This window comes from Pungitius pungitius, chromosome 9, assembly GCF_949316345.1.
Source record: "Pungitius pungitius chromosome 9, fPunPun2.1, whole genome shotgun sequence".
Taxonomy (NCBI): domain Eukaryota; kingdom Metazoa; phylum Chordata; class Actinopteri; order Perciformes; family Gasterosteidae; genus Pungitius; species Pungitius pungitius.
The window spans coordinates 13700316-13723550 of record NC_084908.1 but is presented as its reverse complement, the minus strand read 5'-3'; the positions used below and the strand labels follow the sequence as shown (position 1 = coordinate 13723550).

At 40.0% G+C, this 23235-nt stretch overlaps 2 protein-coding genes across 3 annotated transcripts; both read right to left on the bottom strand.

The window, feature by feature from the left end:
- Positions 1-4909: 4909 nt before the first annotated feature.
- On the bottom strand, positions 4910-7205 carry LOC119218668 (perforin-1-like). Its single transcript, XM_037473274.2, has 3 exons — positions 7117-7205; positions 6469-7004; positions 4910-6281 (listed from the first exon to the last, which is right to left on the bottom strand). Exons 2-3 carry the CDS (start codon positions 7002-7004, stop codon positions 5075-5077), a joined length of 1743 nt encoding a protein of 580 aa, XP_037329171.2. The 5' UTR covers positions 7117-7205; the 3' UTR covers positions 4910-5074.
- Positions 7206-13123: 5918 nt separating this feature from the next.
- On the bottom strand, positions 13124-15718 carry LOC119218625 (perforin-1-like). Of its 2 annotated transcripts, none has more exons than XM_037473201.2 (3): positions 15681-15718; positions 14677-15218; positions 13124-14495 (listed from the first exon to the last, which is right to left on the bottom strand). In XM_037473201.2, the coding sequence occupies exons 2-3, from the start codon at positions 15216-15218 to the stop codon at positions 13289-13291; spliced, it is 1749 nt and encodes a 582-aa protein (XP_037329098.2). In that variant the 5' UTR covers positions 15681-15718; the 3' UTR covers positions 13124-13288. The 2 variants fall into 2 exon arrangements, with proteins under 2 accessions (XP_037329098.2, XP_037329096.2); XM_037473199.2 differs by lacking the exon at positions 15681-15718 and adding an exon at positions 15331-15465.
- Between the last annotated feature and the right edge of the window lie 7517 nt (positions 15719-23235).

Genomic DNA, 23235 nt, shown 5'->3' with positions numbered 1-23235 from the left:
CATCGGATTGTATTGCCGTTATTAGGACAATTACATTACATTACATTCCTCTGGCATTTTTATCAGATTCAGATTTATTTGCCATGTAGGCTTATGCATTACCTGTGCTCTTTTACAAAACACAGTACATTAATAAAAGGGAATATATACAGGCTAACTGAAACAAAAAAAATAAAGCAAGGTATTTATCGAAATCGACCTACAACAAGTCACACGATGAACACACAATAAATCATGAGGTAGGGTTTAAAACCAAAGACATCTGTGTTCTTTAAATGGTTTAAAACAATAAGCGCTGTGCTTTAGTCAGTTTGCCTTCCCTGTGACCCCCCGCACACAGTGTTTTGGTGACAGCTGACAATCACTCACTTGTTGAGACCCGCCATGCAAACACGCCAGCACATCCAAGCTAAACTGTTAGCGCTACTGAGTTAACACCTCGTGACGGGAGCGCCGTGGCTCTGAATGGTGGGAGCGACCTTGGGCAAAGTCCCGGGAATTCCCTCCACTTGACAGCTGGCTCTCACGCACGCCCTTGGGTTAGCGCGCGCTAATGCCGTCGGACATGTTTGGGGAAAAGGGAACTGCCGGCATGCTAATCTGCGCTATGTTTGCCACAAGGCTAAGCTGAGCCGTCCGTGGCGTGCCCAGAGGAGGTGTTGACACTAGTGCTACCAGTTGTTCGGCCCTCCACTGGGGTGGCACTGAGAGATGAAAGGAGCCAGACATTTCCCAGGTTGCCTTGGACGGCAACAGCAAACGGGGGGGGGGGAGAGTCGGTGGCCGAGGGGGCAGTAGTCAGCGCAGCTGTTTCGATGGCGATGTCTTCACAGGCCTCTGCCAGCAAATAGCAAGCGGCGGGACACCAATATGTTTCAGAGCAGGTTACGTGGGTGAAGTCTCGTCATGTCCACACTCACTAAGGTGTTGGTCATTTAGCCGCGGGTAATGAACGGCTCGAATGTCTGTCTTGAGACAGGCCTGCGAAACATTGATATGTCAATTATCAGGTTTTCTCATGCTAAAGGACACAAACTTCTGAAACTTATGATTGGAAGGGGATTTGATTCAAAGTGTGACCTGCTCATTTTCTATGCATTATGTGTTATTCTATGCAGGGAAACTACTTGTACTCGACGATGAAGCAAAAAGAAGCACAACTCTGTCCTACAGAGGCTTGATAATCCGTATTGTCTTAAATTGAAACACTGATTAAGGGCTGAATAAAAAGATTGCATAGTTCTTTATTTTCTTTACAGTCAGATTTTAAACCCAATCGTCATAAAAAACAACTGAAACATTTTCGTTTTTCGTTTCGTTGTTAAAACATGCTCAATCAATAAAAGTTTGGATCAAGGAAATTAATATTGACATATTGATGAATCTTTATCCTTATCTCACATTGCAGTGATCCAACACAAGTCCTCCAAATGAGAGCATGAACTCATGGGGAATTTCTTTTACTAATATTTTGGGTCCAGCAGATGGCAGCAGACACACTTGATGGACCATCGGTCTTCTTCATCCCCTCAATATGAACAGCTTCTGAAACGTAGGCCTTATCCCAATCTCCCCCCTAAACCCTGAACTCTCAAGGGCTCAACTGACATCGTTATTTTTCATTCATCAAAAGTGTTTTACGTATTTTTGTCAAAATTACATTTTATATTTCACGATCGGATGAAAAAATATTGTCTGATATTCTTTTCTTCATCCTTCAACTACTGATGTTTTACATGAGTACATTTTATTACGACAGTCTGCGCACACGTGTGCCATCCACTTTGTTTACTTATTTTACCCTCTGTTGAGTTCACTGGTTATCCCGCACAATTGGACAATGAGACATCCCAAAACCCTAGCGGAGTTAACGGTAGCGCGCCTCAAAGTCTTGGGAGGATTGTGCGACAGAGCTGTGAAATGTTAGACTACGCGCATGATGATTGTGTGCAGTACCACTTCCGCCGAGGATGTAGATATTCTCCATAATGCTTTGAACTGAGAGGTATTATACAATAACTTATTTCTGATAATTAGGCTGCACTTGAATACGAGTAAAAACATCTATCATTTAATGAAATTCAACCTTAAAATGAACTAAAAACTGAACATTGTGATCAACTGAACATTGTGATCACCATCGGTAGCTGTTTAATTTCACAACCAAATTCAACAAAGCAATCACTTGGGTCAATACACGGTGTGAAGTGTTGACCAGATGAGCGCTTCTTGAGATTTGTAAAGAACAGACGACACATTCCTTGCTTCATATTTAGATGTTGGTGTACATGAGCAGCATGCACGTCTAGTCACGCAGCGTTGAGGCAACCTCTAAAAGTCTTCCCCACCTCGCATTGATTGCATGAGAACTTCTCCCAACAAACCATCCAACCATAAGACCTACTGCTCCTCAAGAGGGCTTCTGGCTCTCTTAACCAAACCTTGCCAAAACAACTCTCTCCTTTCTTCTCTTTTCTCTCCTGTGATTCACATGAAATCGCTACCTACCGTGAGGCAAATCCCCTCGCCTCCGTCTCCTTTCTTCTAGGAGCAAGGGAAGGAGAAAGGGATGGGGTGTGGATAAGCCAGGCCAGCAGGAGATTGTCAAGTTGAAGAAACTACGATGACCTGTTCTGGATGAGTGGGTGAGGCTGAATAATGGGGGTTGGTATGAGGGTCACTGTTTGATAGCTGGAGGAAAGTGAGGATGAAGGGGTGGATCTCAGTTCTTTGATGTGGCTCCTTATGCTTTCCATTATTAATGCGTCAAATTATATTAAAGTAGTACAAAGATCTCTCCATCTGTTTACAGTATTTATCTAGTCTTACTGTCAACACAGACATTTATCCTCCGTATTTTTTTTTTGTCCACAACAACTTGGATTGCATCAGTATATCACAGGATCAATCTGGGGCCACTCTACTGTCATAAACCAAAGTTTGAATCCTTATCCATTTACCACCATACATCATCAGAGTACCTTGGATACATGTAAAGTTCCCTTTGGGAGGATTAACCAGTCCTTCTGTCTCTCTCTCAATGTTCCCGTAGCTCATTTATTTTATGCATTCTTATTGTGATCTATCTGTGAATCGGTGAAGAATTTTGGTAAATGTAAAGTCCAAATATTTTGTTTTAACCATTATTATTGAAATTCTAATAATTCAATTCTCTATGTCCTCATGCGTTTTTTCAACACTTTATATTTCCATTATTTGCTACTTTTACTTCACTGTATGTCAGAGGAGGATATTGAACTTTTGTATTTGCAACAATTATTTTTCATCATTGTTTATATTTTCATCAAGTTAATCTGCAAATTAGTTTTAACTACAAAACCTCTCATCAGGGTTTTAAAAATAAAATGACCTAACCTATAAAGTAAATATAATATGCTACACCTGATAAACTGTAATGTGATATTACAAATGTAATTTGAATAATTCAGCAGTGAGTATTTGACATTAAATAATTCATATAGATAAAGTATTGCAAAAAGTACAGTACTGTATACTGTGTTCTATATATTTATATATATATGGGATGTTTAGCTAGCTAGTTAGCTGCATGCTAACGTTGTCTATTGGCACACCGCGCGCATGACGTCACCGTGTTAAAGTTAACATCGCTGCCCAGCTGCGACGCACACAGCACTGCGGTAAGGACACATAACTAGGATGTGGATGAAAACAGGGACATTTTATCCAAAATGATTAATTGTGTTTTGTGGGACTTTTGAGTTGGTCTTTCCTCAACACACTCGAGTGTTTCCACCAAAAACTGGGTTCGTAGGTGTATTTCAATATATCGTATATATACATGTACATGTTTTAATATATTTTATATGAATATAATTATATTGTAATATATTTATCCTGTAATATGTTTAATATATATGGATATGTATAGTTACAACATGGTAATTATCATATATATATATAGATATATATATCTAAAAATAAAATGATATATATATATAGATATATATATCTATATATATATAGATATAGATATACTAAATTGTTTGAATAATATGTCCTTATTATGTTAAACTGTTTAAATGTAATAATGTGTGTTTGATACCCTTTTTTGCATTAAATCATACTAGGATGTTTACTAAAACTGATTGGCTGGCCCTACCAAAAAAAATCCACTAGCCGCCACTGATATCTACTGTATATATATATATATATATATATATATATATATATATATATATAAACTGACACTATGAGGAGTTTTGAAGAGGGAATTGTAAAAAGTATCAATTCAATTAAAATTTCTCTGCATGTGCTTGTGTTCATAACATGAAGATTTTCCCCCTCTGCTGCTACGCATCCAGTGTAACATGCCACCTCAACCCGGATCTTCTTGGACCTCTGAGTAGTTGCAGTTCATATAGTTACCACATGGAAGCACTACTTCCATGCAAACTCAACCGCAAATGTGCCAAATACTGTTGATCAATGATCAGTCTATTATGTTACTATTAAGTACAAATTTGATGAATTTCAAATTTACTTGAATTACTCTTATTTTGAAGTAGTTAATTTATTATATTTCAATATTAAATCGCTAAAACACATTGACTTTACAAATGCAAATATTACATTTTCTTGCAGCGAGCTTGCACACATCCAGAGCCCATATGCAGCCTGTTAAAGGCATTCCGGTGCATGCATATGTTCAGACAATTAAAGAGGGCAGTATCCTGCCATAAGATGGATGGAAGTTAAATGAATGTGTTGATGAAACAATAGAAATGGATGTGACTTAAGAAAAGCAGCAATGAATTATCAAGTGATTTATTTAAACCATATTTAATTAAAACAGCTGTGATATGATGTAACTAAAACACATGTAAAAGACAAAATCAACATTAAAGATTAAATCAGATGGACACTGGGGTTGTCTTTGTTGATGCTTTATTGGTAGATTTTGTAATTAACAAAGAAAGAAGCAGAAGAAATGGTGGATTGTAAAACACAATCTTCACATGCAATTTGATTAAATGTTAAAGATAGCGCAACAGAGTGAAAGATACTATTAACTACTTTCAAGATCATTATCGAATCAAATAGGGGCACTCTCAGCACTCTCAATGTCAACTGCTGAACCTGATGGACCGACTGGTTTCGCATACTTCGCCATCCCGAGAAGGATCCCGTTTCTGGTGTGGAAGACCTTGGCCAGAGAGGAACTCATGGGGGACGGTATGTATTCTTGACATTGGTCGCCGCCTAGACTTGGTGCACACTCAACTTCATACGAAAAGAAGAAGGTGCCGTAATCAAACATGCAAGAGCTACTACGTTTCCCCTTATGCAACTCAAATGAGCACTCGCCTAATTGATCACTATTCCAGTAAGTGTCCTCATCATAAACTGTGAACTGAAGTCTGTTTCGCATGTTCATGCGAACGGTTCCAAACTGAAAAGTCTCATACCATCTAGGATTGTCATTGTTACTAATGATGACAGTGCGTTTAGTCTGATCTCCATATTTCACCTCCACTGAAGCATCTGTCTGAGTCCACTTATCACCATACAACCCGCGTGCATAGAGCCCAAAGACCTTCAATGTTGCAAAACCTTTCCCAGCAGGACAGCAGTTATGCGTGATCTGCGAATTACTGTTGCAAACACAAGCACAGGGATCCCTTTTGCTGGATCTGTGACCAATCTGACAGGCCTCTGAGCATTGTTTTAACACTGCGTTTTCCACGATGTACTTCTCCACCTCCTGTTTCAGTCCAGCTCGGGCAGAATGATCAATTGGCAGTAAGGTGTGCAGCGGGTTTATGCTGTATTTGACCACATCAGGTAAGGTCTGCAGTGAGCGTTGCCATTGACTATAGACAGATGGGCTAGACTGGCCATTAAATAGAATGTCCCCCGAAATGTCTCCACCGATGACTTCTGCCTGGCGCTCGCGAAACATGGTGCTGAAACTTTGAGTGGATCCAAACTTCTTCTTCTCTGACTGACAGTGATTGAACATTGCTTTGATGCTGCCTGCCTCTACTAAGCTAGCAGAGGCCTCGACTGACAAACAGTCAGCGACGTCTGTGGACGAAAGTCCCTGCATGCTCGCATCGCAAGTCTTGACAGAAGTGATTGCTTTTATTTGCCCACCTAGAGACACCTGTGTTATGAAATGTGTACCATATGTGTCAATCAGACTGCGATAGTTTGACCTTGTCTTCTTTGAATAGGGTGGGAGGGAGCTCACAGCAGATTTGAAGTCCGGACTCAGTGGAGGATTTGTTGTCATTCTGTAGCTGTGGAGCACAGAAAGTGTATTAATCAGCAACAGTCCATCACAGTCCAATTTTAATAACTGATTACATGGTTTGCATATTGCTTTCTATCCAGGAGACTATGAAACAAACAACTTCACGTCAATGGACCAAAAACATAAAAATGAATACTTGAGGCAAAAAGACAACAATCTGTCCATATACTCACTTATATACAGTACAGTCGACGGAATGGCGAACAAAGGTGTAGCGGTCTTTTTTTGACTTTTGCATGGCAAAGGTAGCCTCTTTGGAGTGGGTACCTCCGAATCCGACACCGACAGTAACAGTAGGGTCCACAGGAATTTCGAGGTTGATCTTCCAATCATTGGACACCGCTGAGGTGGAGTCATTGACTAGAGTTTCAGCCGAATTGTAGACCAGACTGGAGATCTTTAGACTGCACTTTGGGAGGGCTCTCCAATCCACCACGGCAGCTGGGACCTTCTGGCTCACTCTATTCATGAAGTTGTTGTTAAACATTCTGCAAGTGCCGTTGCCGAGATTCCATGTTTCCGTGTCAATGACATAGGCACCTTTCCGCTGCATTTTGACGATGTCGAAGCCTTCGCCTCCCAGGTTGTAACCCGGGACAAAGTGAGCGTTTTGACATTGTTGTGGAGAACCAATGAAGCCCACACTGACAGACAGACACAGAGGGTTCCATGCCCAGCTCAGGAGCAGGACATGCCACAGCCTCGCCATCTGTGGATGAAAAATACAAAGTAATGGAAGTTAAAGACATGGACACAAAAGAAGGTGATCAATGTTGATATCAATGTGCTAGATAACTCAAATCAATACTCTGGGGTCTCACCGGGACTGTTGACACAAGCTCTGTTCTATGACCTCTGATATCTGACCCAAGTTATACTGTTAATGTGGAGGTGGAGCGTTGATTGCCTGTGCATGTGATTCACACATATCTTCCTCTCCTTCTTCTCTATTCTCCTTTTAACCACTGCAAGTGTTTTCTGGACTGTGAGTGTTTGCAAGTGTTGTTTGTTCTGCTTTTGATACACGTGCATCTCATGTGTTTTTTAATGCCTTTTAAGGCTCCTTTAGTTGACCTTTAACGAAAAACAATAAACACATTCAAAATCATTGAACTGATTAAACTACGAAAAAAAAACTACAACAAAACAACACAGAAAATTCCACCAATTGGCAGACACTCCATCAAAGTAATACTGCTACCGTGTATTCTCATTTGTGCTATTGGCCTTTAGTCAACGTTAACCATCTTCATGTTCCTTGTGACTCAAATTGAGGGCTTTTTAATTGTATCCTCCTTGCCAAGATACCACATTCCTACAGAAAACACCAGCTGGGGTTCTGTGCAGGCCGCTTGCTATAACATCAGCATGTTACTTCTTCACAATCTGCAGATAAAGTAAAGTTTATCTTTAAAAGCTTCTCCAACACATTGAGGGTGGTTAGAGCATATGTCCAGTGGGAACTTAAAAATGTGTATCACAGCAGTCTAGTACAGAGTCCTCTCAATCTGCTGTGGCAACGTGACACCAAAACCCGTAAAAGATTACAAAAGTAAAAAAACACAACAACAAGGCTCTCATACAACTCAAGCAAGAAAAATGTGATTGCTCTTATCATGTAACAATGCAGCTAAACTTCCACTCTGCCAGAAGTGACAGGAGGTCTGTGATATTACCACTGACGTTGAAAAACCAACTGTTGTCTTTTAAAATCACACTACATTCAAATTATTTTGTGACATACAAAAACAAGCTCCATTTGTGTATATATCTATGTCTTTATGCTAATGCAGTGTGAAAATTTATACAAATATCTAAATCTATATTTTTCCTAAAATGGTATGTGCAGTCATGAACTGTTACCAAAAGCATGGAAAGATGACACATTCTTTAGCTGAAAACATTTCTTCTCACCTTTATAGCGGAAATGCGTGTCACACATTTGGTGTTATTTCAGTGTTGTTTATCTGACACATTTTTACTGTCTTCAGTGATCACAAACACAAAAAGTGTAACCATGGCAGGCATTCAGAGAAGTCTAAGTTAGTTTAAGGAACCATACTACCATTGCAGGTTAAACTCGTAACTACAAACTATGTACACTTGAATGTATTTTGTGTGGGGCTTTGGTCCTTCAACCTCTTGGGACATCAAAAGAAAAGATCACTATTAGTGATGATTATGTGTGGAACATGAGTGCTATTTTACATTCGTCGATTTATGTTTTCATTATTGCTTATTCGGGTTTATTTGAGAGGATTATTTGTCCTTTGGGCAGTTTCTTTCTGTTCATAGTAATTATATCCACTGATTGAGTGTAAAACAATTAAAAGGTGCTAAACTCACAACTGAGAGCATATTCATTTCTTCATCCTGGCTTTTAACATGGTTATGGTTGGAAAAGTGCTAAAGGTGCAACCAATAGCAACAGTGCTGACGGATGGACAGCACTAGAAAAAGCCATGGCAAGTTTTCACTGGTATGTTAAAAACCAATAAAACCTTGGACCTCCTGTATTCCAAATCTGTATTTTCAAAAGGTCTATTCAACACGTGACTGCAGGAGGTCCCGTTGCTGTGGAAGACGCCATGCTTGGTTTCTCTTTCAGAGAAGTCCACTACATATGGCCTCAATGACTATTGACCTGTACACCTCTCATCTCCTGTCATGAAGGTGCTGGAAAGGCTGGTCTTGGCCTACCTCTGGCCGGAGGACAGACCCTCACTGGACCCTCTACAATTTGCATTCAAATCCTAGGTGGGAGAGTATGATGCCATCACCTATCTGCTCCGTTGCACCTGGACGGATATGGTGGCTCTTTTGGTCGGTTGTACTGGAGCCCCACAGTTCTGTCTTCCTTGCTGTTCACCGTATACACCACTGACTTTCAGTTATCTCTGTACAATTCGTAGTCATGGGATCTGCAGTAGTTCAGTGATGACTCTGCAGTGGTTGGGTGTGAAAAGATGTGAGTAGAAGTAAAGGATCATAGTGGATGAGTTTGTAGAGTAGGTATTTGGAAATCAACTGCTTGTGGTGATTTACATAAACAGATAAACATGGACAGACTGTATCAGCTTTCCTATATATTTTAATCACTGTACCGGTAATGAAATAAATATTATTGTATTAGTACTCCGCCCCTGTCTCTTCTTGGGTCATTGTGTCACTGCTCTCTCCCAAATAGAAAAGAACCTGGTTTTAGTTATAGTTATTGGATTTCCTTGGGGTCTTGGCTCTGTTACCTAAGTGGCGTTGTCGGGTACAACATTTATTTAACCTTGGCCGCTGACAAGTACAATATCGATAGCTTCATGCCGTTTGTCAGCCTCACGGTGCTGGCGCCTACCGCCTGAGCCCCCCTGCTGGCAAGTGCCTTCTCCTGCCCTGCAATTGGTATTGGACCCCCTGAGCTTTCCTCCCCTCGAACCCCTCGCACAGGCAAAGCTGAAATGGCTGTCGACCCAAACTGTTTTTCTCCTCGCCCTCACGTCAGCTTAGCGTGTGGGCAATACAAGTAAACAACAGTGTCTAAAATGCACGTCTTTCTAAAGTGAGTACTTGAAGATTTAGTCTTTTGAGGAAAAACTTTTAACCGTGATTAATGAATTTCAAAATGTGAAATTAGTTAATTTGTTTTAATCGATAGCCCTATGAATGTAACTGAATAGTGCATTTAGCAATGAGAGTAAAAATATACGTTGTAACGTTAAAAGAGTTGCAGTCATCTGGGGAGATGTATACAACACTTCCTGTTTTACTCAAAAACTGCGTGCTCAGTATCAGTGCTGCAAGTTTGCAGATGCATCCCACCTGAAAACACATAGAGCAATCTCAATCTATATTTTGGCTGGTGCGCGAAATAATCACAAACTATTGTTTAACAAAATGTGTTGACTGCTTTATGTATGAATAGTCAAAGACTTATAACCTTACTAAGAAGACAATTCCTACAGAACGCTAGCAGCCCTTCTATACCACATGAACCGAAATGTCAAACCTTGCCTCCCCCACCACTACCCCCCACTTGACACTTTTTCTCGTGTGGCTGCAGTATTGTAACTGGAATGAGGAAGCATAGTTTGTAAGTGGAATTTTAGGCGGGTTTAAGTAGCACCCACAAGCAAACCTGATTATTATTAGACCATGAACATCTCAGCAATGACAATTATGAAACAAAAAAAAGAGAATTACTGCAAATGTCTTTGCTGCTTTTGTTAGATTTTTTCGGATTTTGATAAAGTTTGATAAATATTTTAGTGATTCAGTGTGGTTCTTACGAATATTTGAAGAACATATAATGTAGCTCTTTTAGTACACTTTTTCATCTGTTTGGGAGGATTGCACCTCCAGCACCTGTTCACTTATTACAAAAAGTCTGACAGATTAATCAAAGACACAATGGCAACATTATGGTTGGGCTTTTTTTAAATAAAATACTTCCTTTTGGCACTCTAGGTTCTCTATAGGTGTGAATGTTTTCCCGTATAAGGTTTTCATGACCAAAAACATCCATAAAACTACTAATACAAAAACAGATTTTAAAACAGCACTAGTGCTTCTTGGACTAATATTTTAGTTATTCCAAATTACATATTAGGATGTGAATGTCAAGTCAGCAACAATAGCTATAACACGTTGCTGAATCAGTACTCAGATCATCAAAGTGCTGAAGCGTAAAAATACTGCAAGTTACATATTTGTTTTTTACTTAAAGTACGAGCATCAAAATATACTCCAAGCACAATGAGGAAAAGTACTCATTATGCAGAAAGCCCCTTTCTTAACATTTTTGTTCCATCATTAATGTGTTATTCTAACACGGGTAGATGAAATCCAGCGTTCTGATTGGTTGAGAGTGAGTCACAGGGCTGCATTATTGAGCGATTGACACGAGCGTTCCATATCACTGCGCACTCCAGGTAACAGTTTAGCGTTAGCGCGACCGTTAGGTGACATTTCAGCTTTTAGCTCTGTGGCGATCGCCGGAAATCCCCAGGAAATCCCACAAATGATCATTTTGAGGCAATGCGAGGTTTCACAACCAGACAATTAAGATGGACGTCATAAGCGATGTGAATGAAGGAGATGGTGCGGGACCCAATGCTGTTTATATGCACGTACGGGGACTATTTTTCCTTTAGACCGATGAAATGTGATACAAAACGTTTGGTGACAACAACTATTTTGTGCTGAAAGGCAGATATTTACTTACTATTTATAATTTCGCTGGTAACCGTGTTAAAAAAAATCAATAAGGCACTTTAGGGATGTTACAGGGTTCGAGGGACGCTGCGTGTGGGGCCTAACTACACCCTCGAACTGTTACATTATTGGACGATAAAGTACAGCATCTAGTACATATAGTTGACTTTACCTCCGACAAAGGTGGAGCTGAATTTAAATAGTTTATGTACAGCTGGCTTGTGATTTTCTCCCTGCTAATCATGTTATGTAACCTAATGACACATTATAAACAATTATTTGATTACAAATTGTATTAATAATCTTCATCTGTAAAGTATACTTATCTAATAGATATGATAGAGAAGAGATTAAAATATTCCGCTCTGCACTGTAGGAGACCAGTGGTGTGATTAAGTAGCATAAAATGGAAAGAACACAAAACAGTCCCTCATAATAGTTCGTAGGCACTTGAGTTAATGTATTCAGTGACTTTCCATCGCTTTATATAATTACACCCACACACTAAGTATCCACATGCATCTGCTTCATGATAAAGATTGTTGTAAGTATTGGAGGGTTGTTACCTTGTTTTCTGATTGAGGTACAGTTAATACAGACATGGTTTCATGTTAAGATGAAGAAGTTCACCCTCTGCTGCTGCTCATCCAGCACTACAGGAAGCCTCCCATCTCTACTCTAATCATCTGAAATCTATATTATTGCCACAGAGGGGCACTAGTGCCATGAGGAAATGAGTTCTCTTTGACGTAATTATACAATCAACGTTGTCAAATCCCTTTTGAAAATAATGAGGCAGTAAAGTAACCGGATCAAGACAACAAATCGTGAATGCTCCAAAGCTCAGACAGATGCCATCTTGCCACCATATGGTTTTAGATATGGTGGATTACTCATTTTAAATGAGTCTTTACAGGGTGTATGCGATAATGTATAGTACCTGTTCACTTGACCTGAGAACACAAAATAATTTTCAGTTTTTACCTGGGCAGCAATCGCTGAAAAAAGACCAGAAACGCCGCAAATGATCGGTTTCAGGCAATGCAAGCTTTTGCAACTTGTTTTTTTTGTTGCTGTTTGTCTGTTGCCTCGGCCTCCCACGAAGTACCGCATTTGACAAATGAATACAAATGCAAATAGCCATGATTCTGTGGTTAGCACTGTTTATTGGTTCTGTCTTTGAAAAGTCTGTCTAATGTCTAAACCTACGTTTCTGAACAAGAGCGTGACACGAGGGAAATTATGTATCACCCGTCTATTCTTAACACAGAGCACAGGTGTGCCGATACACAGAGCAAAAATATTGGTCGGGAAACGATAAAAAGGGATGTGACTTGAGAAAAGCAGCAATTATTATCAAGTGATTTAATTAAACAGCTGACCAATGACAAAAACATGTCCGCTCATCATTCACACTACAAAACTATCAAAGTTGTCTTAAAGAGATGGAGCAACAGATATCAGAGTACAGAAAAGGTTTATATGTATGTTTTTTTATTTGTGAGCACTCTCAGCTGAAGTTTGGACTCTCTGTGGTAGCTTCTGCATTTATAAATATGCATTTCAACGTTACATGTAGACCACAAAATCAACATTAAAGATTAAATCAGATGGACACTGGGGTTGTCTTTGTGGATGCTTTATTGGTAGATTTTGTAATTAACAAAGAAAGAAGCAGAAGAAATGGTGGATTGTAAAACACAATCTTCACATGCATTTTGATTAAATGTTAAAGATAGCGCAACAGAGTGAAAGATACTATTAACTACTTTCAAGATCATTATCGAATCAAATAGCGGCACTCTCAGCACTCTCAATGTCAACTGCTGAACCTGATGGACCGACTGGTTTCGCATACTTCGCCATCCCGAGAAGGATCCCGTTTCTGGTGTGGAAGACCTTGGCCAGAGAGGAACTCATGGGGGACGGTATGTATTCTTGACATTGGTCGCCGCCTAGACTTGGTGCACACTCAACTTCATACGAAAAGAAGAAGGTGCCGTGATTAAACATGCAAGAGTCACTATGTTTCCCCTTACGCAACTCAAACGAGCACTTGCCTAATTGATCACTATTCCAGTAAGTGTCCTCATCATAAACTGTGAACTCAAGTCTGTTTCGCATGTTGACGCGAACGGTTCCAAACTGAAAAGTCTCGGACCATCTAGGATTGTCATTGTTACTAATGATGACAGTGCGTTTAGTCTGATCTCCATATTTCACCTCCACTGAACCATCTGTCTTGGTCCACTTATCACCATACAACCCGCGTGCATAGAGCCTAAAGACCTTCAATGTTGCAAGACCTTTCCCAGCAGGACAGCAGTTATGCGTGATCTGCGAATTACTGTTGCAAACACAAGCACAGGGATCCCTTTTGCTGGATCTGTGACCAATCTGACAGGCCTCTGAGCATTGTTTTAACACTGCGTTTTCCACGATGTACTTCTCCACCTCCTGTTTCAGTCCAGCTCGGGCAGAATGATCAATTGGCAGTAAGGTGTGCAGCGGGTTTATGCTGTATTTGACCACATCAGGTAAGGTCTGCAGTGAGCGTTGCCATTGACTATAGACAGATGGGCTAGACCGGCCATTAAATAGAATGTCCCCCGAAATGTCTCCACCGATGACTTCTGCCTGGCGCTCGCGAAACATGGTGCCGAAACTTTGAGTTGATCCTAACTTCTTCTTCTCTGACTGACAGTGTTCATACATTGCTTTGATGCTTGCTATATTTGCAAAGCCAACAGAGGCCTCGACTGACAAACAGTCAGCAATGACTGTGGACGACAGTCCCTGCATGCTCGCCTCGCAAGTCTTGACAGAAGTGATTGCTTTTATTTGCCCACCTAGAGACACCTGTGTTATGAAATGTGTACCATATGTGTCAATCAGACTGCGATAGTTTGACCTTGTCTTCTTTGAATAGGGTGGGAGGGAGCTCACAGCAGATTTGAAGTCCGGACTCAGTGGAGGATTTGTTGTCATTCTGTAGCTGTGGAGCACAGAAAGTGTATTAATCAGCAACAGTCCATCACAGTCCAATTTTAATAACTGATTACATGGTTTGCATATTGCTTTCTATCCAGGAGACTATGAAACAAACAATTGTACCTCAATCGACTAAATAAATGCATAGTAGAGGCAAAAAGACAACAATCTGTCCATATACTCACTTATATACAGTACAGTCAGCGGAATGGCGAACAAAGGTGTAGCGGTCTTCTTTTGACTTTTGCATGGCAAAGGTAGCCTCTTTGGAGTGGGAACCTCCGAATCCGACACCGACACTAACAGTAAGAGAAGGGTCGACAGGAAATGTGAGGCCGATCTTCCAATTATTGGACACCGCTGAGGTGGAGTCATTGACTAGAGTTTCAGCCGAATTGTAGACCAGACTGGAGATCTTTAGACTGCACTTTGGGAGGGCTCTCCAATCCTCCACGGCAGCTGGGACCTTCTGGCTCACTCTATTCATGAAGTTGTTGTTAAACATTCTGCAAGTGCCGTTGCCGAGATTCCATGTTTCCGTGTCGATGACATAGGCACCTTTCCGCTGCATTTTGACGATGTCGAAGCCTTCGCCTCCCAGGTTGTAACCCGGGACAAAGTGAGCGTTTTGACATTGTTGTGGAGAACCAATGAAGCCCACACTGACAGACAGACACAGAGGGTTCCATGCCCAGCTCAGGAGCAGGACATGCCACAGCCTCGCCATCTGTGGATGAAAAATACAAAGTAATGGAAGTTAAAGACATGGACACAAAAGAAGGTGATCAATGTTGATATCAATGTGCTAGATAACTCAAATCAATACTCTGGGGTCTCACCGGGACTGTTGACACCAGCTCTGTTCTATGACCTCTGATATCTGACTCAAGTTATACTGTTAATGTGGAGGTGGAGCGTTGATTGCCTGTGCATGTGATTCACACATATCTTCCTCCTTTTTAACCATATGGATGTGTTTGCGGTTTGTCAATGTTTTTTGGACTGTTAGTGGTTGCAAGTGTTTGTTCTGCGTTTGATACATTTTCTTCTCATTTAATTTTTTATGCACTTTAAGGCTCATTCGGTTGACTTGTAATCAAAAACACTCTACACATACAAATCCAAGTTCATGCCGCAGAGACTGCACACTGATATAAAAAGGTTAAACCAAAAAGAAACACAAGTTTACCTGTTTGTCTGTCGCTCTTTGTATGGTATCGTTGAACGCAACTTTTTCCGGTTGCCGGGAAACGATTACAAGGCGGGAAGTCCAGGCTCACCAGTTCCCGCTTCCACCTGTTCCAAATCAAGCAATCAACACATCTGGCCCGGATCATCGTCTACAACAGTACTTAAGCCTAGACCTGACGCGCAGTCCCTGTTGGATCGTTATAGCCATAATTTGTGTGTGCGCGCGCGCGTTTGCGTTGCTTTTCGCCTGTGTGCGTAGAGAATATCTGACACTGTGCGTAATGTGCCTGCATGTACAGTAATTGCCTAAAAAGAATTTCTATGAAGAAGCAAACCGCTAAAAAATTACATGGACAATTTCACCAATTGGCAGACGTGCTGTGAAAGTAGCACTTCTACCGTATAATCTCACTTGTGGTAATGACCTTTAGTTAATTTTAACTATTGTCATTTTTCTTGTGACTTCAATTGATTAAAACCAATGTGGTAGGAACATGAAAATGATTTTTATTTATCCTCCGTGCCAGGAGACTACATTTTTGCAGGAAAGCATGCAAAGCTCTTTTCTGTAGATACACTGGTATTTGCGTGTGGTGAACAGATCAGGTCCAGTCTACTTCCTGAACTCAATAAAACCCCACGTCCCTGCCCGCTCACTTCGCTCTGCTTCTGCCCATCTGCTTGTTGATCCCTAAAAAAGAGCTAAACACAGAAGAAACAATTCCCACAGTTTGATGTCCTGCCTCCTAAATGGTGGAATGCCCCAATGACATGAGCACAGTGGAAAGCTAAGACAGCTTCCTGTTGTAGTTTGGCTTTATCAAACAATTTGTACTTGGTTCTGGTTCTGTACCCAATTGATTGAATGCACTCATTGTAAGTCGCTTTGGATAAAAGTGTCAGCTAAATAATGAATGTGAATGTATCTGCCATCATAAGGGTTAAAAGTAGAGATATACCAGTTGGTGTTTTGTGCAGGCCGCTTGCTATCTCACGTTACATGTTACTTCTTTACAATCTGCAGATGTATGAAAGTTTATATTTGAATGTTTTAAATCATTGCTTGATCTTACTCAGTGCACATTTAGAAAGACAGGTAAGGGAGAACGCTTCTCCAAGCACATTGCAGGTAGTTAGAGCATATGTGCAGTGGGAACTTAATGTGTGTACCTCTTTAGCACAGCAGCCTCGTAAAAATCCTGCATCACTACCGATATCCTCTCAATCTGCTGTGGGAACCTGACACCCAAGTACTTGAACCCCTGAAAAATTGAAAGTACAAAACACAATAAGAAGAGAATGAGACTTCTATAATTTTCCTAAAATGGTAATCATGAACCGTTGTTGCAAAAACCATCAAAAGATGATACACTTGTTAGCTAAACATATTTCTATCTTTCTTTTCACCATCACGGAGTAAATGTGTGTCAGTTCCCATACACGTTCGAACCACAATGTCACACATTTGGTGTTAGTTCAGTTTTGTTTATCTGACACATTTACCACTGTGTCTTTAGTGATCACGCTCAATTAATCAAATGTGGAAGCTGTAAAGGTAGCTCGAAATAAAGTGGAACCATAGTGGCAGGTATTCAGAGAAGTCCACTAAGTTACTGTAAAGAGCCATACTATCATTGCAGGTTTAACTCGTAACAAACTATGTACACTATGATTATATTTTGTGGTGCCCCTTGCTTAGTTGGGACATCAAAAGAAAAGATTACTCTCATTGATGATTAAGTGTGGAACATAAGTGCTATTTTACATTCATCGATTTATGTTTTTTTTTAATAACTTGTACTTTTTTGGATCAATTTAATGAGATTATTTGTTCTTTGGGTTGTCTCTTTCTGTTCATAGTAAATATATACACTGATTGAGTATGAAACAATTAAAGGTGCTAAACTCACAGAATATTTTTTTCTCCATCCCAGCTTTTAACATTTAAGCTTATTAAAATTTGAAGCTTAAGAGATTTGAAGCTGCTTTTCTGAGGTCCCAGTTTGGAAAAGTCTTTAGAGTGAGTCCTTTACTTCGGCCTTGGCCTGCTCTGTGAGCAGCCTAAATAAACAATGCCATGATGTTTTGAGCATGCAGGACACCACGAGGTTAACAAGGTGCTTTCCTGCTGCTTGTTATGACAGCTTTAAGGAGTTTACCTTCACCACACAAAATCAAGTTCACACGCACAAACACAAACAAATAATTGCTTTCAAGATTTAAAGTTGAAGAGAGTGAGTCCTTAATTGAACCACACGTCATAATTTCTGCTCAGATTGATCGACTACAGACCTGTCGCCCTGACATTGTCTCTCTTTGTAACTCTTCTTCGGCAGCGTCTCGACCCAAAATCAGATTTTTCTTTGTGTGAGAAATTGGATGTTTGGCGTGAGTGTGTGTAAAAACATGCAAAAGCGCGTGTCACCATGCTAAACTGTGAGAGTTTGCAGCTTTGGAATCCACCACAGGCTGAACTGGAAGACAACATCAACGCTGTGTTCAAGAAGGGGATGAACCAACTCTTTTTTTTAAAATTTAGATCCTTCATTTAGAACCTTCTGCAGCAACATTTAGGAGATTTTTGACCAGTCTGTCATGGCCAGTGCACTTTACTTCTCCGTAGTCTGCTGGGGGAGCAGCATTAGAGCCGGACACACCAACAGAATCAATAAACTGCTTAAAAAGGCCGTCACCATTGTCGCTTAAAATTTACAACTAGAACTGTCAAAGTTAAAAATGTGATTATAGTGGCCGAGATTAATGTCATAAATGTTTAAACCCAGTTAGCGCAACTATGTTTACTTCCGGTGTGCTTTGACCCCTGACCCCTGACACCGCCGCGTGCTGCAGTCAGTTAGGTCGGAGAGACAGAGGCGCTTGACGATAGAGAGAGCTTTTTGCATTCGTGTTAAAACTAACCGAGGCGCGGAGAACTGTGCAGAGGGATTCCTCGACGCGTCAAACAGAAGAGGGACCCGTGGCAAACGGAGCACTTTACGCACCGCTAGGCGCAAAGTGGAATTCTGTCTTGGAGATGCGTGTAGTTTAGATTAAAAATCTAAGTTGGAACTTTAAAACAGTGACAATCATGAAGAGATGGATACAACACTTCCTGTGTCACTGCGTGCTCTCTGTCAGTGCTGCAAGTTTGCAGATGCATTGCACCCTGAAAACACATAGAGCAATCTCAAACTATATTTTAACTATTGTTTAACAAAGTATGTGGACTGCTTTATGTAGGAATAGTCAAAGACGTATAACCTTACAATTTCCACAGAACGCTAGCAGCCCTTCTATACCACATGAAACAATGACCCCCCCACCCCCTATTTGACACCTTTTCTCGTAGAGCTGCAGTATTGTAACTGGAATGAGGAAGCATAGTTTGTAAGTGGAACTTTTAGGTGGGTTTAAGTAGCACCCCACACAAGCCACAACTGATTATAATTAACTAGACATCTCAGCAATGACAACGAAACAAAAGCAGCCTGAAAAAAAAGAATTACTGCAAATGTTGTTGCTGCTTTTGTTAGATTTCTCCTGATTTTAATAAAGTTGTTTGTGTATGCTCTGCATCTATTTTTATTTCGGGACTTATTTTTAATGGCCGCTATACAACTAAATCTTTTCTTATTTTTCGTAGGAGTATGACATTTTACATATAAAAATAAAATCAAACACATTATTTGCAATTAACAAATATATATTTAACTACAGTAATTCAATGTGGTTCTTCTGAATATTTGAAGCACATATAATGTAGCTCTTTTAGTACACTTTTATTCCATTTGGGAGGATTGCACCTCCAGCCCCTGTTCACTTATTACAAAAAACAGATCCGACAGATCAATCAAAGACACAATGGCAACATTATGGTTGGGCTTATTTTAAATATAAAAACAGCTTTTTAGCACTACAGGTTCTCTGTAGGTGTCTCTATAGATGTGAATGTTTATCGTGTAAGGTTTTGTGTATCTCATCATGACAAAAAACATCTATAATATTACTAATACAAAAAAAGCCTTTAAAATCCAAACAATTTCTATAACACGTTGTTGAATCAGTACTCACATCATTAACTTAAGGAAAAGTGCTGAAGCGTAAAAATACTGCAAATTACATATTTATTTTTTACTTAAAGTACGAACATCAAAATATACTTGAAGCACATAATTTACACCCACACACTACGTATCCATATGCAGAGGTGGAAAGAGTAACAACATGTTGTACTCAAGTAAAAGTACTGTTACTTAACTTTACTTCAGTAAAATTTTACTTATCAGTCTAAAAATTTACTCAAGTAAAGGTAAAAAGTAGCTCATTAAAAATGTACTCAGAGTAAAAGTAACTGAGTTACTTTTTAACTGCTCGGTTGAGTGCAGGATTCTAGTGCAGTTTAAAAAAGACAAGGGAAAATAAATCTCAATCTAGTTGTTTTTAATTTGAAGGAAGACCTTTACAAATTAAAGTGTAATAGCGAAAAATAATAAAATAAAAATGAAAGAGATGATTTTAGTGCAGATCATCCAATACAACATTTTAAATGCGATTTATTTTTCCTTAGCATTTTTTTTTCTTTGCATTTTTTTTACTCAGTAACGGATAGCATTTAAAATGTAGCGAAGTACAATACTTCAAACAAAAAATACAGATTAAAAAAAATACTTTTAAAAGTAGAAGTACACAAAAAAACTAGTCAATTACAGTAACGCGAATAAATGTAATTCGTTACTTTCCACCTCTGTCCATATGCATCTGCTTTATGATCAGGATTGTTGTGAGGGTTGTTACCTTGTTTTCTGATAGAGGTACAGTTAGTACAGACATGGTTTCATGTTAAGATGAAGAAGTTCACCCTCTGCTGCTGCTCATCCAGCACTACAGGAAGCCTCCCATCTCTACTCTAATCATCTGAAATCTATATTATTGCCACAGGGGGGCACTAGTGCCATGAGGAAATGACTAGAAATGGGACACAGCAAATCTTCAATCTTATTAAAAATTCCTTTGAAATAATTATACAATTTATGTTGGTAAATTCCTTTTGAAAATAATGAAGAACTAAAGTAACAGGATCAAGAAAACAAATTATAAATGCTCCAAACTCAGAGAGATGCCATCTCGCCATCATAAGGAATCTGTTTTATGGTGGATTATTTATTTAAAATGAGTCTTCACTAGTGGCATCCAAACATTTATTAAGTTTTTGACATGAATATGAATATACATGGCCATGATTCTGTGGTCAGCACTGATCAGTTATGGTCTCTGAGCAGTATGTCTTCTCCCTTCTGTCTAAACACAGGTTTCTGAACTAGAGGGAATTGATGTATCTTAAGTCTATTTTTAACACAGACCACAGGTGTGCCAATACACAGAGCAAAGTGATTGGTTGTGATCTTCGAGAGGCCTCTTTGTGCTTGTGTACATACACACACACAAGGAATGTATTGCCAACAAATACATGAATCTATACAGAAGCATAGGTGCACACATGCATGCCTTCGTGTTGCCTATTTAAGACTATTTATTCCAACTTGCTGCCGCCACCCTCACAGACATCTAAACACTCATTTCCAGCCAAGCAACTAAAACCTATTTCTATGTGTTGTGAAATGAAAACACAGACAAGGTGCTCTTCACAATATCTGCTTCTTTGCTCGGGCGGATAAAGCAGATCCAAAAAGTCCAACTCTTCACTCAAATGAACCACAGCACTCAACATATCAATTCACTTTAACTTAATACAAACGCTGTTACAGACACAATGCAAACAACCATTCAGAGGGCTACCTCTGATCATATTTTATGCCTTCAACAATTGTGTCAAAGTGTTGGCAGATTAATGCCTATCAAGCCAGGAGAGCCTGTGTATTTTAGAAAAAAGGGAACTGCATTTCATGAGAATCGAGAGTGGGAGGAAGATAACCTTGTTTGCGTACGTTTTTTTATTGTGGTCATTTGCCCCTACCTGCAGACTGAAAGCACTACTGAAACCTCAAAAAGGAAGTAGGCGAGGCATGTTTTTACAGATGCAGCACTGCAAAATATGTTCCAAGAGATACTTTTTTGAAGTTTCACTTCGTATGTAAAAGGATGATGCCCATGTGAACAGAACACAAAGAAGGCATACTTCATTTGTTTGTCAGATACCTGATGGCTGAAGTGAACATTTTTTGGAAGGGACTGTTTCAATGGAATATACTGGACTATTCTTCAGATATTTTGGGAATGCAATTAGCGTGTTGACAATGCTTTTGCATTAGAAGATTTTTCTTTTAAGATCAATCTTGTGGAACTGAAACTAAGGTACAATTTGACACGCTTCTTGGAAATCTTGTCACTTGGATACAAGATCACTCATTCGACATTTTTGCAATGCCCGTGATTGTACTGGAGACGAGAGACTTTACCAGTTCCCTTTTCTTAGTGCGGACATGGGAAGTCTTATCCGGCGGCACCACCTTCAGCCTTGTGGCCTCGCTGGAACATGCAGAGACAAATTCATCCAACCACCAACACTTCCACACATTGAGGATTTTCTGCATGTTTTCCTGGTGCTTCTTCTTCACACTTACACTCCTTATCCACCTTCTTAGCATCATCCAGTTTCATAGCCTTATCCCAATATCCTGGAAAAACCTGACTATGACAGTGGCCGTTTTAGGGGCACTCATGTGTCTAAGCGCCTCCGTGGTATTCCCTTGGCTCGTCATGGATCGTCAACCCGCAACACCGCACCTGGTGGTGGCTGTTGTGGCCTCCTGTATCACCTTCTTTGGCTACACCTTAGAGTCCTACGTTCTTCGCACCCAATCCCATGAACAAAGAGGCTACATGGGCAGCATGGCTGGTCTTCTCAAGATACTCCAAGTCTGGGGAGGTTGTCAAGTCATACCCCTGCTTATGGAGGTTTTCCGTGGGATCCCTACTTTTGCACAGGGGTGGCAGCTATGGGTCTCCAGCGTGTCATACAGCGTGTGTGTTTTCATGTCTCTAGTCACACTCGTGGTAATTCTAGGAGACTTTGCTGGGCGCTGCTTTCTACCTCTTGATAAAATATTGTTCATCTTCAGCTTGATTGGGATGTTGCTCTACATGGCGGCCACAGTTATTTGTTTTAAAAAGATTCTGCAGCTGAAAGACCATGGACAAACAGTCCCCAACAAAACTGCAGAACTAGTTATAATGGAAACGGTGGTTGCCTGTATTACACTGTTGGCTTATACAGTGGACTTTGCCTTTTCCATCAAACTGTTGTGTGACCGGAGTCACACATGAATTAACACATTAAATGAATGTGAAGTTGATCATACAGAGTCTTTTTTAAGGAGGACATTGTTCATCGTTGGTAATAGTGTGTAAAATGTGTTTTGATTTTAATCATCACAGTGCACCTAAATTAATCTGTCAGTGTTATGTGTCATTCACGGTGTAGTTCACAAAGCCTCTTATTCTACACCCACTAAGCCATGTGGACTAATTCAGAAGAACACAGCATACCTTATTGATGGCTGGTGAACATCTGTCTGCAGTGATTAAGATTCAAA